The 16,846-nt window shown below is 39.6% G+C and overlaps 1 protein-coding gene across 2 annotated transcripts in view; it reads left to right on the forward strand.

The window, feature by feature from the left end:
* BAIAP2L1 (BAR/IMD domain containing adaptor protein 2 like 1) overlaps positions 1 to 16,846 on the forward strand; it is a 94,869-nt gene that overhangs the window by 15,257 nt on the left and 62,766 nt on the right. For both annotated transcript variants that reach the window (XM_030300809.1, XM_032591639.1), the window contains exons 2-3: positions 11,178 to 11,253; positions 15,654 to 15,740. In XM_030300809.1, coding sequence (XP_030156669.1) covers positions 11,178 to 11,253; positions 15,654 to 15,740 — 163 coding nt within the window. The remainder of the gene's footprint in view (positions 1 to 11,177; positions 11,254 to 15,653; positions 15,741 to 16,846) is intronic.

Below are 16,846 nucleotides of genomic sequence, written 5' to 3' on the forward strand. Positions count from 1 at the left end.
AGTTATGGGTACTTTTTTATTGCTGACAGGGGAGGCAGTTAAAGTTCTTTTTAAAAAGGTACTGTTTATGGGGCGCCTGGGTGGCGCAGTCGGTTAAGCATCCGACTTCAGCCAGGTCACGATCTCGCGGTCCGTGAGTTCGAGCCCCGCGTCAGGCTCTGGGCTGATGGCTCAGAGCCTGGAGCCTGTTTCCGATTCTGTGTCTCCCTCTCTCTCTGCCCCTCCCCCGTTCATGCTCTGTCTCTCTCTGTCCCAAAAAATAAATAAACATTGAAAAAAAATTTTAAAAAAAAAGGTACTGTTTACAGGGCACCTGGGTGGCTCAGTTGGTTGAGTTTCTGACTTCAGCTCACATCGTGATCTCACGGTTCGTGAGTTTGAGCCCCACGTTGGGCTCTGTGCTTACAGCTCAGAGCTTGGAGCCTGCTTTGGATTCTCTCTGTCTGTCTGTCTGTCTCTCTCTCTCTCTGCCTCTCCCCTGCTCACACTTTGTTCCTCTCTTTCAAAAATAAATAAACATTAAAAAAAAAATTTAAAGTTACTGTTTTTCACTCATCAGGTAGGAAAAAACTGTGGCAACACTAAGTGTTGGTGAGTGTGTGGTAAGATAGTACTTTCATACAGTGGTTGTGGGACCACCCATTGCTACAGCCGCTTTCTCTAAAGTATGTTGTGGTATATAACAAAATTGAGAAATCTGTCACATACTCTGTGCCTCAGCAATTCTGTTTCTAGGTGATTTCTTACCTGTGTGTACAAGGAGACATGTACAGTCCCTTGCCACATACTTCATATTAGCCAAAACTCATAAGCCCATCTAAATGCTACTCAGTAGAGGAAATAAATTGGCTTACTTGATTGTGAGGGCTGGGAAGTCTGAAATCTGTAGTGTAGGCAAGCAGAATATCGTCTTCCTCAGGAAGACCTAAGTTTTATTCTTGAAGGCTTTTCGAGTGATTAAAGGAAGCGTACCCTAATTATTGAGGATAGTACTTAAACTGGTTGTAGATGTTAACCATATCTATAGAATTCCTTCACAGCAACACCTAAATTAGTACCTAATTTACTGACTGTTATGCAGACACCTAAAACTAACAATCACAATGGGATACCATGCAGACTTAAAGTAGTAGAATAAACTCAGTCAATATGTAACCAGGTGGGCAGGTCTCAGGAACATAACATTGAATTAAAAAAAAAAAAAGTAAGAGTGAAGTGTATTATGATACCATTTATTTTATTAAAATGTACAAAACAAAATTATGTATCAGTCAGGACTAAATATATGTATATGTAAAAGTGTAAAATATGAGGTAGAAAATTAACAGCATTCTTAACTGATGGTTCCCTCTGAGGAGAAGAAAGTAAAGAGATACAAGATTTGGCTGGGGTGGTTAAAAACATCCTGTGGTTTTGTAATATTTTAATTCCTTTACACTAAAGAAAATCAGTATGATAGTGTCAACCATTATTCTTGTGAGGACTATAGGTAGTTGAGGAATCTTCTTTTTCTTTACTTTTTTTTTCTTAAGGGAAAGAAAAGAAGGTCAAATATTTGTTTGCCCGGGTAGAATTGGTCAATATTGGTTTAATTCTTCTGCTATTAGAATATTTTATTAATAAAAAATCAGGAGTAATATCACAAGAAATCCTCTAAATTTTTTTTTTCAACGTTTATTTATTTTTGGGACAGAGAGAGACAGAGCATGAACGGGGGAGGGGCAGAGAGAGAGGGAGACACAGAATCGGAAACAGGCTCCAGGCTCTGAGCCATCAGCCCAGAGCTCGACGCGGGGCTCGAACTCACGGACCGCGAGATCGTGACCTGGCTGAAGTCGGACGCTTAACCGACTGCGCCACCCAGGCGCCCCAAGAAATCCTCTAAAAAGAAAAAGAAAACATTGTAGTCTCCCATAATTTCTCACACTAAAATAATGCTCTGTTATACAACCATTTTCAGCTTATACGATTGCACAATTCACTTCGAGGAATTGTATTGAGACCTGAGGGGTGAGCGCAAAGGTTAGCAGGGAGGCTGCCTGGGCCTGACCTTTACGATCTTCAGCAAAGTTTTTATTTTATTTATTTAGTTTTAAATATTTATTTATTTATTTTGAGTGAGAGAGAATCCCAAGCAGGCCCAACACGGGGCTCGATCCCATGAACCCAAACCGTGAGATATGACATGACCCAAGCTGAAATCAAGAATGGACGTTTAACTGACTGAGTCACGCAGGCACCCCTTCAGCAAGGTTTTTAAATTTAGCATCTCAAAGCTTTGGTGTGTCATCCATAAAATGATGATAATAATAATCATGTTGTTAGGATCTAATGAAACAGCCCATGTAAAACATGGGCACAGAGCCTGAAATATAGTAGCACTCCATAAATGCCAAATTTATCTCACCTAGGAAAAAAAGAATAAAATATTCTCAACTGAATAGAAGAAATAATAACACCTTCAATTTCCTTTGTATCCCACACTTTTCTAGAGTATTTTATATTCATGGTCTCTCTCATCCTGATGTGACCCTTCAAGGTAGAATAGCTAGTATCATTTATTTTCATATTACAGAGAGGAACTCAGGTATCTGGAGACATCTGTGGAAATGGGAATGTTCATCCACTTGAAGAGTTGACTAATATTTTAGAGCTTTTGTCTTGCAATATTAATTATTACAATTGATTCAGTGTGCACTAAGTACCAGGTGCTTGGAAGAGCACATAAGTGTTGCATAAATACTACTTAATATCTCATTGAATCTTCATACTCCTCATGAAGTCCAAATTATCATTATTTCCATTTTATAGAAGATAAAAATTGAGGGGCGCCTGGGTAGCTCAGTCGGTTGGGCGTCCGACTTCAGCTCAGGTCATGATCTTGCGGTTCGTTGGTTCGAGCCCCGTGTCGGGCTGTGTGCTGACAGCTCAGAGCCTGGAACCTGTTTCAGATTCTGTGTCTCCCTCTCTCTCTGACCTTCCCCCGTTCATGCTCTGTCTCTCTCTGTCTCAAAAATAAACGTTAAAAAAAAAAGAAGAGGAGATTGAGCCTTAGCGAGGTGGTGATGTGATTTCCCCAATTTTTTTTCAGTTTTTTCTCATCCAGCATTAACTGGGCCCATTGCTACTGGAATGCATGTTACAAATTATAGATAATACAAATCGATAGATAATGCAAGTTAGAAGCTAGTAGCATAGATAGATAATACAGACTGAAGGGGAACAAAAACACTATTCATGTTTGATAGGAAGCATTTCTGTGTTTTACATATTTGAATCTTGACTATTTCTGCTGTAACTTAATACTTCAAACAGAATATCTCCGTTGTCTTATTTTCCTTTACTTGGCTTGTGCTCCCCATTGAAGATGGATATGAAAACATGACTCCTCTGACCATCTGTTAGTCTACAAGCAGCTGCTTTTTTGCCAAATTTACTCACTAATATCTTCCCTAAAGGCAGGGGACATAATCAAATACTGATGTTAGTCCAGGAATGGTGGCTTCCAACAACACAAGGAAGGGATAAGTAAAATTTTCTACAAATGATGTCTATCTAGAAGTATTCTCAAACAGTTAATCCTTATTAACAGATAATCTTGTCACATGAAATGAGAATGTGCCTTAATTAGTTTAAGCATTTGTGACATTACTGGATTAATTTGTATGAGATTATATAAAATGGCATTGAAACTTTCAAGGTTAAATATGTTACCTGAAGAACATTATAAAAGTCCCTATTTACTTAGAGATTCTTAAATCACTTTTAAAAGCTTATTCCAGTGTAAATATTACCCACAATTTTCAACTGAGAAAAATAAAGCACTGAAATATCAAATAATTTGTCCTTGGTCATGTAGAGAATTGGAAAAAGAAACATAAACTAATTCTTAGAAATTTAAAGTCAGCTCAGTTTATCTGGCTAGTCAAAATTGAATTAATGTATCCTTCATTGTCTTTAGTTCCATGTTGGTAAAGGTAATTGTTTTTTTTTTTTTTTTTTAAATGAAGGAAAAATCTAAATGGTGAGGAAGTTAAAACCTTCATAAGATTATATAATTCATTTTAAAATTATGATCTGTAGCTCCACAGTAGGCAGAGGAAATGCATGAGATAAACGGGCCAGCTAGAAATCTGGTGGAAAGTGTGTGGTTTATTCCTCAGCATTTTATTTGGAACAGCTAACCATTAATTCTCCAATGCTGCTTATTGAACTTTTGCGCTAGAACCAACTCCTCTTCCTGAGACTCAGCCCAAGTAGAACAGTGATATTGCCAGTTATTTTAGCTTAGACTATCCATATTGCTCTCTGAATGGAAATGAAACTCATTCTGGTGGAAACTGGTTTGGCAAATTATCCTCCTTGCCAGGCAGTAACTGAGCTTTTGTTATTGATTGTAACAAAATAGTGTTTCTTGGACCGTTTTTTTTTTTGTTTTTATACTTGGTATTTAAACCTTTTATTTTTAGTGCCAAACTTAAAATGGATTTATTCATTACTGCTGGTGATTTTCTCTAAATCTTAGGCCATGTAAACACTTCGGGTCTTAATAAACCTTAACACACCATATGACCTTTGACCCAACGACTGCCCTCTCAAAAAAGTGTGGGACCCATCCAGTTCACAAAGATATCCACTGCTACTTATAAAACTTTACAGATTGTGGAGTACAAAGGCAGCACTGCTTTTTTGTTCCTGAGTTTAAAAATACATGTACTTCAGCTAAAATAACTAGATTAATGGCCAAGAGCCAGGGTAGAAATGGATTTTCCACTGTTCAAGGGGGCCAAAGTTTCCGGGGGAAAAATTTCTGTAGCTGAACTTAAATAATAAGAAATTGAAGTGTATGTTAAACTTTCGAGCCTAAAAACTCTTGTATTGTTTTCTCTGAAGCTTATTGTAGTCCTAAGTCTTATGAGTTAACTTTTTTCCCCAGTAGAATCATTTGGATGGTTGGTTTATGCTTGGTGTTAATTTTGGAAGTTCTCATTAATTCATTGTTTTTGATATTTTAAGATAGTAGTTATATGTAAACATTTCAGGAATTATATCAAGAAATCAAATTATATGTTCCCCTTATTTGGCTTAGCTGAACTAAGAATAATCTTAAGAAAAGACACAGATCTGGGCTTCTTTTTAATGACTGTATTCTAGTAGACAGAGTTAGCTCTGCATCTGTTTCCTTATATTCTTACCCATCCAAACTCAGCCTCATAAGTTTATTATAAGAATTTTAAATGATGTTTTTAAAGTTTTATCTTTAATTTTTTTTTTAATGTTTATTTTTGAGAGAGAGAGAGACAGAGCATGAGTGAGGGAGGGGCAGAGAGAGACACAACCCAAAGCAGGCTTCAGGCTCTGAGCTGTCAGCACAGAGCCCGATGGAGGGGCTTGAATTCACAGGCCAAGAGATCATGACCTGAGCTGAAGTTGGACGCTTAACTGACTGAGCCACCCAGGTACCCCAAGTTTTATCTTTTTATTAGAACTTACATTCTTGTTGTCCAGACTTAGTCTCTTAAGATTATTATAAGAATTTTGAAAGAGATATTGAAAAGTAGTTTTATCCTTTTATTCAAAAGCAATTATTTTCCAATAAAGTTATTAGATTTTAAAAAGTACCAAAATCTCATACATTGCTGATGGGAATGTAAAATGGTACAGGCACTCTGGAAAATAGTTTGGCAGTTTCTTCTAAAGTTAAACATATACCTACCATATGACGCAGCAATTGAACTCCTAGGTATTTATCCTGGAGATATGAACACTTACGTTTACACAGAAATCGGTATGTGATTGTCCATATCAGGTTTATTTGCAATTGCCAAACACTATAAACAACCAAAATGTTCAACGGGTAAATGTATAAATAAACTATGATACATCTGTACTGTGGAATACTACTAGCCAAAAAAAGGAATAAACTATTAATACACCCAACAACTTGGATGGTTCCTAAGGACATTGTGCTGAGTGAAAAAGCCAGTCTCAGAGGTCACATACTATATGATTCCATTTATATAATATCTTCACAATGACAAAATTAGAGTGATTGAGATTGGTGGAGAGGGTGTGACTGTAAAGGGGTAGCATGAGAGAGATCACTGTGTTAGTGGAACAGTTCTGTACTGTATCTGTGGTGATGGTCACATAAGTCTATACTTGTGTTAAGATTTCATAGACACAATGCACTTTCCCCCCTCAAAATGAGTGATATAAAAACTGGTAAATACAGGGGTGCCTGGGGGACTCAGCCGGTTAAGCATCCCACTCTTGATTTCCGCTCAGGTCATGTTCTCATGGTTCATGAGATCGGGCTGCACATCAGGCTGTGTGCTGGCAGTACGGAGCCTGCTTGGGATTTTCTCCCCCTCTCTCTGCCCTGCCCCTGCTCATGGACTTCTCGCTCTCAAAATAAATAAATAATAAAAACATTTAAAAAAACAAAAACAAGAAGCTTACAAAAAAAACTGGTAAATACAAATGAAGTCTGCGGTTTAGTTAAGCGTTGTACCAATATCAGTTTCCTGGTTTTGATAATGTACCATGGTTATATAAGTTACCGTCAGTGGAAAAGCATATGTGAGAACTCTCAGTACAGTTTTTATAGCTTCTTGTGAATCTTGAACAATTTCAAAATAAGCCTAAAAACAAAACAAGGGAATTGAGAAAAGAGGGTAGAAATAGCAGCTATGGCTTTAGGTCCCTGTGATCCAGTATTGAGACTTAGATCTTTCAGAGAGACTGGTATGGGAGTCATCTTTGGCTTTGGGGCTTTATGGCTGCTGGTTGTAAATGAGGCTCAAACAGATGACTGGCTTCAATAACACAGGATGAGTGGACTTCCAGTTAAGTACAGCAGATTGACCCTGAGGTTTTTCTTCTAAGAATACATGGAAATGATGGGGCGCCTGGGTGGCTCAGTCGGTTGAGCATCCAACTTTGGCTTAGGTCATGATCTCACAGCTCATGAGTTCGAGCCCTGCATCGGGCTCTGTGCTGACAGCTCAGAGCCTGGAGCCTGCTTCAGATTCTGTGTCTCCTTCTCTCTCTGCCCCTAACCCACTCGCATTCTGTCTCGGTCTCTCTCAAAAATAAATAAACATTAAAAAAAAAAAAGAGAGAATACATTGAAATAACAAAGGAAGGACAAGAAAAAGAGGAGAGGAAAGGAGGGTGGGTGGAAGCCATAAATTCATGGTAGAAAGGACTGAAAAAAGAGCAGTTGATGAACAGCCTAGAAAAATTTGGAGGAGTGGTAGCTGCCTTAAGAAAACTTAAAGACTCTGCAGTGGGAGTACTGATGAGAGCTGAGCCATTCACCTCAAAGAACCTGAGAGGCTGGAGAGCAGGCCCACAGAAGGTGGGAACAGAGGGGACACCCAGGGCCAGAAAAGGAGTTACACAAGGTGGTTAAACTGACAGTTTTTCTTTCCTACCTGAACCACCACTACTACTAGAAGCTCTCTCTGCCTGGCAGACTCGAGATTTAATCTCAGGGCATACTGAATCATAGGAGGTCTCGACCTGGAAACAACAGCAGAAGGTGGAGGGAATAAACCTTAGAGAGCAGGAATTCAGTAAAAATCAACTCAGTAAACTGTGAAATTCCCAACCCAGTCACCTTCCTGATGGGTGGGGAAAGCCAGCCACCTGGCCATTGCCTCTTCCCCTACCCCTGATAGGAAATAAGAAACTTGTCTAGAGAGACTCAGTGGACCCTGGTTACTGTCACATGGCCAGTTTGTCTATAGCTGACTTGTCCAGTTACTCTGAATGAAGCCTACTAGTCAACAACAACCCTAGTGTACACACCCACACCCACAAGCTTCCAGCCAGCATTTTAGGACTTTACTCTTAAATATGAACAGGCTAGGGGCTCCTGGGTGGCTCAGTCAGTTAAGCATCCGACTTCAGCTCAGGTCATGATCTCACAGTCCGTGAGTTCGAGCCCCGCGTTGGGCTCTGTGCTGACGGCTCAGAGCCTGGAGCCTGCTTTGGATTCTGTGTCTCCTTGTCTCTCTGACCCTCCTCCATTCATGCTCTGTCTCTCTCTGTCTCAAAAATAAATCAACATTAAAAAAAAATTTTTTTTTTAAATTTCTAAATATGAACAGGCTATCAGGGATTGCCAAATGTCTGAGGAAAGCCTCCAACACAAAATACAGATGGATGCCAAACAATGAAAAGAAATAATTAGGAGATAATATGGGGAACTGGAAGAAAATAACAAAAGTTATAATTTATTCTGATTAGAGATACATCATTCACAAAACAAGAACTGGATACTTTTAAAAAGGGATAATTAAAAAAAAAAAAACCTGCAAAGAGCCCAAATTTAAAATATGATATCAAAAGTTTTAAAAAACATAATAGAAAACTTGGAATGTGAAGTTGATATCTGTCAGAGATGGGGGAACAAAAAGTGGAAAATCAAAGAAAAAAGGTAAAATGATTAGATAATAAATTCAGGGTGTGTAAAATCCTTATCAGAATTCCAGAAAGTAGGGAGAGACAAAAAACAAAACAGGAACATTTTTCAGACCTAATGGGCTTAACTTTCTATATGGATAGGGTCTGTTGAATGCCCAGTAAAATAAATAAGTACCCATACTAAGACAGACCATTATGTAGTACACAGGGATAAAGAGAAGTCTTCCAGAAATAAGCACCCCCAACTATGTCCTATGCAAAGGAAGAAGAAATGATGGCTGACTTCTCAGTAGCAAAACTGGATGTTAAAAATTGTGGAGCAGTATCTTTAACATTCTAAAGGAAAATCACTTTTGCTTTGTAATACTCTAGCCAGCAAAATATCAATCAAATGTCAAGGTAAAGATAATGTCAGACACATGGTGACTCAAATTTATCTATCACGCATCATTCCTTAGGTTGTTCTTGGAGAATGATCTTCAGCAAATGGGAATAAATGAAGGAGGAAGGTGTGGAGTCCAGTTAATGAGAGCTCTAACACAGGGGATCAGAAAAGGACATGCAAGGGTAGCAGCGTGGCAGGGACAGTCAGGCCAGACTGAGCAAGAGGACGGAGTCCTTGGAGGAAGTTCAGGGGAAAAATGGAATGGAAGATTAGCTGACAACTTTGTGCATTTGAAAAATAATATTGATAGACTTCTGCTAGATGGGATGGAGCATGTGGAAAAATTTAAGGTAGATTCATGGAAAACTAAGCCAGGGAGGGGTGGTGTGTGTGGAGGGTGATGAGATGATTGTTAATCCCAGGAGAAACAAAGACTGTACCAAGAAAGGAACATAATCCCTAGTACATTCCTTGCATTGTAGTGACCGATATTTACAAAGTCATAATAAACCCTCTCAACTTACCAGCAAATTGCCATTTAATTATATAGGAAGGATTGGGGTAGGGAAAGTGGAGTGATATGGAGAGCTGAGCCCTTATCTAGGGTAGTAGAAAGCCAGTCATTATTGTCCAAAATTGAGAAATCAAGAATACTATCCAAAACTATGGCAATGAATATAAGAATAACAACTTAGTTGAAAGTGCTCTTAGGAGTAAGTTGAAGTTTAGGGAAAGGTTGAGCCAAGGGTTGTTTTTCATGATAAGCCTTTATCATTGTTTGATAAAATAAAAGTTATTATGTTCTCTCTGTACTGGTTTATAAAGGAGAACCTTTTATCCTGAAGAGCATGTGTATCAAGTATCTGCCATTTGAATGTTGTGTGTTTTTCATTCTTTTTATTGCCTGGTCTTGTACAAATAGGGTTCACATTTGGGGAGAGGAGGTAAGGAGACTTGAGTGGTCCACCCGGAGTGGCTAATGCTGTGAAGCTCATTATTTGTAGATGGAACAAATACATTCAGTCACCGTGTATTCTTAGTCAAGAAGTCAGAAACCCATAGGAATGATCTTTTGTCTGTACTTTAAGTTTAGGTCAACATTCTAAATAATTGCCTCTTATACTTATCATAGCATTTGTCTCTATGTTTGTGACTTTCTAGTGATATAAGAATAACACTTTTAGGGGCGCCTGGGTGGCGCAATCGGTTAAGCGTCCGACTTCAGCCAGGTCACGATCTCGCGGTCTGTGAGTTCGAGCCCCGCGTCAGGCTCTGGGCTGACGGCTCAGAGCCTAGAGCCTGTTTCCGATTCTGTGTCTCCCTCTCTCTCTGCCCCTCCCCCGTTCATGCTCTGTCTCTCTCTGTCCCAAAAATAAATAAACGTTGAAAAAAAAAATTAAAAAAAAAAAAAAGAATAACACTTTTAAAAATGAAAACCATGACATTTGCAGAGATATGGCATCATGAAATCTATGAGAGGGAAACCATGTCTTTCCATCTACTATTGTGTGCACAGGACCTACCTACCACTCGGTGGTTACTCCATAAGTACTTAATGAATAAACTGGTCACTAGGAAAAAAAATGCCAGTGACCACCTGGACAGAAGGTCGCAGACTGGCCTGTGTCCTAGGGCCATCAGCAACACCCACCCTCATACCCTCTCCTGGTTATTAAGCATAGTAAAAACAAGATCTCTTAGAAATGTCTGTTCAGGGGCACCTGGGTGACTCAGTCAGTTAAGCATCCAGCTTTGGCTCATGTCATGATCTCATGTTTCGTGGGTTCAACACAGGCTGACAGCTCAGCCTGGAGTCTGCTTCGGATTCTGTGTCTCCCTCTCTGTGCCCCTCCCATGTTCTTGCTCTGTCTCTGTCTCTCAAAAATAAATAAACGTTAATTAAAAAAAAAGAAAGAAAGAAATGTCTGTTCAATTGATAACCAAAACATCGCTTATATAGTTATAAGGTTCCAGTCATGCACACCTGTTTTTAACATTAGCGTGACAACCATTAACCTACTTAAACCCCACTGGGAGCATCAGCTTCTGGGCTGTAACTCCTGTGGGGTATGCTTTGGAGGTATGCATGTCGGCTACTTGCTCCATTTATAGTAGGTTCTAGGCAGCTCTTGGGCAACTGGGAAACTGCCAGGATCACATGTGTCTTGCCAGTATGAGTGCCCTGTTCCATCAGTAAAGAAGTATGTGCTCTTCATTATTTTAAAGTAAACATTCATGGCTTTGTAGACGTACTGTCGAGCATACACAGGCATCCATGGCTATGTAGTGACAAAGTCTAAAGATTACTTGATCTACTGTTTGCTTATCTTATTAATTTGTTTGTTTGTTTGTTTGTCAGAATGTTATGGAACAGTTCAATCCTGGGCTACGAAATTTAATAAACCTAGGAAAAAATTATGAAAAAGCTGTTAATGGTAAGTGTGTTTTCTAAATTTATAAATATAGTGCACATATAAAAACCAGTAAATATTTTACTTAATTATTTTTATGTGGTTAATAGTGAATTTTTGAAATATCTTGAAGTTAAAAACAATACTTAGGTTAATTCTATGGAAGTTTGCAATGAATAGGATATTAGCGTATTTGAAATGAATAAATTGAATCATTGGCTATTCTAAGTGATGTATTTCAATTACCAGATCATGGTTTTTGACCGGACTCAATCTTTTACATCATTGCCATAAATATGTTTTCCACTTTGCAAACCAAATTCGTCGTGAACTAATAACATATATTAAATGTGTGCTTAAAATATTTGTTAGTGTCTTGCAGCAGCAGAATTACTCTCTTTTTATTTATGTAGAATACTTTCTTGCCTTTGGGTGTATAACTTCTGACAGTGATATGAGAAAAGTTTTAGCCTGAACGGAAAAACATCTGAGTTAAAGGTTGAAGTTAAAATTTTCATTTCCAAAAGAGTGCTTCCTTGAAAATGAATTCAGGCGTTGGCTTTTGTCTCTCTTTGTGAACTGGAGTTGTTTGCTAGTTTCAAGAGGTTTCATTGGAGAAAGCTGACCTGCATCTACACATGCATTTCCCTACTAAGAGGTGAATGTTATCAGTGATCACCTTAAAAACTTGAGATGCTGATAATCACTAGATTTTAACACAGTCACAATAATTCTCCCTATGTAACAAGTGTCACGCCAAAAATATTCAGACACCATTTTCACCCTCTACCTTGGTTCACTAAAACCACCATGTAACATAAGTAGAAAACTTAGTTTCCAATGGTTCACATCAAGTTCTGGGTCTTTTATGTATTTCTCATTTCCTTCTTTCACCATGTCACACCTTTGGCTGCTCCCTCTTGAGGTTTTGAAAATAAATCTGTGACCTCATATACCCTTAGCATAAGCATGCCCCAGGAAGAGGGGGTATGGTAGCTAGAGTTTGGATGACAGGTGCCCAATTGTCATAATCATGGGAAAGTAAACTACTTATTTACTTTCTTCTGGATCTCTGTGCTGTTTGCCAGACATTTTCACTGTTGGGAAACCATCCCTCACCCCCCAAGAAGTGTCAGCGACCTCTGTAGGTGACCCCTCACCTCCCTTATCAAAGAGCAGGAGACTGGTTTTAGAATTCCTGCACAGCTGACTCTCCCTCCATGACTGCTTAGTCACAAGGCCACAAAGTCATTGCTTTAGATGCCCCTGTGAAGGAAGTCACAACGACCTGTGATGGTTTTTTTTCTTTCTAGCACTTGGTGCCTCTCCGAGGCAGTTTTACAAGGTGACTCAGGGAGCTGCCAGCAGCTTAGTCTCTTGCTAAATAAGGCTTCTCCCCAAAGGGACTATTTTGCACTTTTAAAGTATTTCCAGAATTTCTGCAGGCCATCTGTTTTTTACTGAAGCCATCGAGAAATTGAGATAAATTTGTAAAGTCCTCGGTAAGAATTTGTAGTATAGTTGAGGATGCCAGATGTGCAGTCACCACTTAGGTCATAAGTCAGGACAACATTCACAGCTAACAAAGAGCATGGAAAGAGCAGTGTCACAGGAATTTGAGCAGTGAAGTTGGTGGGGAACAGAGCAGGCGGGAGGCCTTGTAGGAGCTGTGCAAGCTGACACATGTTAGGTTTCAGGCAGAAAAGACAGCATCCAAGCCAAAATCTGAGGCCCAGACTGGCATGAGTGAGCAGCTGTTGGGGAATAGTAAAATACAAGGTGGAATGGGGTCAGATTGTTAATGCATGTGAATGCAGCATCAGTTATCTATAGCCACATAACAAAGTCTCCCTAAACTTGGTGGCTTAAGGCAGCAATAGTTTATTATTTCTCAAGGTCCTGTAAAGGCAGTGCAGTTCTCTGGACCCCTGGGGCTCAGTCCTACAATTGCAGTCAGCTGGGGCTGGGCTCCCTCTTTCTGGCATAGCAGACTTCCAAGAGTGCAAATCCCTGTGGGAGTTATGCTTGCTGGTACCCCATTGGCCAAAGCAAGTCACATGACCAAGCCCCCAATCAATGTATAGGGGACTACAAAAGTTGAGAATTCTGGGAGGTATGGTTTATCCAAGGCGATTTCTGTAAAATCTGTCATGAACTCTGGAGTGTGGGCTTACACTATGGGCAGTCGAGGCCATGAAGGTTCTTGAGCACTCCTGTAACCTAATGAAATCATACTTTAAGGGAAAATTATCTGGTAGCAGTTTGTAGATTAGATTGATGAAGTAGTTGGTCAACCACTAAAATAGGACAAATATGCTTCGTTCCTTAAAACAAGTGATAGAAAATCTCCTAATGTATTCACAAAGGGGGGATGGCAAAATTATGAGAATAGTATTCTTTATTAAGTTCTGGATAAATTATATAGTTTTTAAAGTTAATTCAACTTTATTATTAAAGCAAGAATATTTTACCATTCTGAGGTTAAATAGTTTTAAACATAAGTCAACAGTTAACAAAAAATTTCAATTTCACATGTGGATGCAAACCGAAAATTTTTTTTATGCATTGTGCATATATGCCATTCTCCCACTGATCTGCTTTTCAGCTTATCAGTATCGTACAACTTAAAATCTTCTTATTAAAAGTTGCACCTATTAACTTGCCAGTTTATTGGCTACAAACCTTGTTTTTAGGTAGAGTCCTCTCTTTTTCAGTTCTAGCTGAGACCAAAGAGTTGCGAAAAGCACGGTGATTTAGAACTGAGGAAGTAAACTACCTTAGTTGGAGTTATGTGCACTGCCTCTGATTTGCCATTGACCTTGGGCACGTCCCAGCATATCTTCACTCCACTCTCCTTCATGAAACAGGGTGATAACATCACTGACCCATGTCTTAATATTCTTGGATAGGTAAACTTAAGTAAGGCTTGGAAAGTCCATATAAATGCTACTTGTTATTGTTCTTTTTTACTATTATACTTTAAGGTTATCCTCAGTCTTATGAAATAACTGTATAATAGAGCGTTACATTTCTTAAACTTGTATACATATTAGTAAAAGCTGTAACTTTTACTTTTTTTTTCAACTCTACAAGAAATAAATGAATTTGCCATGAAAATGCTACTTTTTTGGCCAGTAATATCCTCAGCTAGACTTGTACATAATTTGTTCTGTGGCACCCCCTACCTTCTCCCCCCTACTTTTTATGCTTGAGATATCTTTTTTAATCCACTGTTGTAAAACAATACCCATTATAAATTGGGGCAAAGCACTTGGTATGGCCTCTGGTTTTCTTCGCAGTAAAAAGGAAAGGAATCTTAGAGATTCCTAAGGGCTCTTTTAGTTCTAAAATTTTGTATTCTTCAGAGTTAGTCTTTGAGTAAAGCAAAATAAATTATTTTCTTCAAAACCACACTAAATAGGCTAGGTGTTGTTAAAAAGCTTGCTTGTTGTGCACTATCAGTCTTACCAAACCTAGCTTGTTGGAAAGTGAAGGAAGGAATCCATATTAGCAGCTTCCATGCTTGTGCTCTTAGGGCATTTTATAGATGACCCTCCTTTGTTTCAGAAAGGATAGTGACCTTGCCCAGGGAGGTCGTGTCATTAGAAGTAAAGGCAGAATGCAGACCCAGGTCTGTCTTGCCCCTGACTACCTTTCCTAAAGAAAAAGAAAGGAAGGAAAAAGAAAAATCAAAAACAGATTTCTACACCTTATAATTTAGTCTTCAGAATCAATTTGAAAAGAGAAATACTGTTTTTAAGAGAAATAGAATCCAATTGATATAGCAATAGAAGTTTTCCTTGTTTCTGCCAAAAAGGTAGTGGGGAGATGATAGAACATTCAATTATTTTTCAGAGAATTCTGTTGTGTTTTTGGAGTGATTAAAATAATGTATTTTAAATTTCATACCTTTCCCCCCTAACAACAATTATTTTATTGTTTGTGGCTCAGAATAAGTTTTTCAATAGAAAAGTAAAAGTGCCATTGAAAGGCCAGGTTCCTGGGCCACCCCATGCAAGTTCTTTCAACTAATAATGTTGCAGACCTGTGTAGCTGTAGAATAACCAGCTGAGAAAAGCTCTCTTGCTGGAGCGGATATGTTTCCAGCCCTAATTTGATGTTGGAAACATATCACCTCTGGAACTGGCATCAGAAGGCAGGGCCTTTTCTGGATTCAGCTATGCCAGGGCTGGTCCAAGGTGAGGATCCTGTGGAGCTTTCCATTGGACGGGGGCCTCCGAAAGTGCAGTGGAGGGACGTCACAGCTAACAGGCACAAGCCCTGCCCTCCGAGAGCCACCCTTGGCACAGCCCAAACCTTTCTGCACCCAGAAGGGACTGAGGGATATTTGGAAGCAAACCTCCATGCACTTCCTCTTTTCCTTGCGTAAGTGATGATTTTTGTGTGTCACCTTCCCTGTCTAGCTATGATCCTTGCGGGAAAAGCCTACTACGATGGAGTGGCCAAGATTGGTGAGATTGCCACCGGGTCCCCTGTGTCAACAGAGCTGGGTGAGCTGACCGTCATTATATACAAACACAAGTTGAGCTGGTTCATCCTGTGAGCCTTTCATCCTGTGAGCCCTCGTAAGAATACACAAGGTGGCCCAAATCCAGAATAGTAAGAAGGGCTAGCCCAGTACTCCCGTGTGTTGTTCACTTCTGGAATGATGGAGTTTGCTGTAGTCTGCTGAAAGTGGAGGCTTAGTTAGAAGGCGGGCCAAGGCCAGTGGCTGACCTCCCTGCTCCCTAGGAACTGGGCTTCTGCCTCTAAACTTGGGCCCTAGCCCTTCCCCTCGGATCCCCGGAGCATGAAACCCAGGGAGCTTTGACCTACATTCTTAACTGAAGGAGATGGGCACGGCGGGCCTCCCCACTCTGGCAGGAAAGTTTCCTGTGACTCACCTAGCAGAAAGCAGACTCCTTTACGTCCTGCTCTTGGCTCTCGCTGCTTCCACAGTTGCTCTCAGTTGTGATTTTTCCGGTTTTGCTGGTATGAATTGATCTCCTGTGCACACTCGGAGGGCAGCCACACCCTCAGCAGTGCCAGCTGCAGAGGGAATCTGGGTTTCTGTTTACAGAGTCCGTTCACTGCGTCCTCTCCTAAGGGTGGAACAGTCGCTGTTTTTCCTTTTCTTAATAGCCCCACACATAACCATTATTTTTAAAATTTGTTGATTCTTTTTATTTTACAAAGGATAAGATTTCTGGTTTCAAAATGCTTGTTACGATTTGAAAGGTTCAGAAAAGCAGAGGAAAATATTGGTAAAGTGTGTGTATTTAAAAGTGTGTTTCTGTAGAAAGGGGAGGCGGAGGCGGGGGCTGCATGTAGAACATATATTTTAGGGTTAAAATAATTCACATCATTTCTATATAAAGTGTCTTAAGGGTTTTCAAGATGGCTTGGAGAACTCTTACCTGACCCATAAAAGCGGAAGAACAAATTCCAGGTGTGATAACAGTGCTGGGGGTGCGGGCTGGGTTACAGGGTGTGAAGTGGATCTGGGCGCCCAGTAACATTCTCTGACAACCTCCGTTCTTGAAGAGTTTGTAAAGAGTCTTGAAACCTAAGCCTGAAGTGATGTCGTGTGATGATGAAGTTCGTGCTGCTGTATTTA

Source organism: Lynx canadensis, chromosome E3, assembly GCF_007474595.2.
Source record: "Lynx canadensis isolate LIC74 chromosome E3, mLynCan4.pri.v2, whole genome shotgun sequence".
Taxonomy (NCBI): domain Eukaryota; kingdom Metazoa; phylum Chordata; class Mammalia; order Carnivora; family Felidae; genus Lynx; species Lynx canadensis.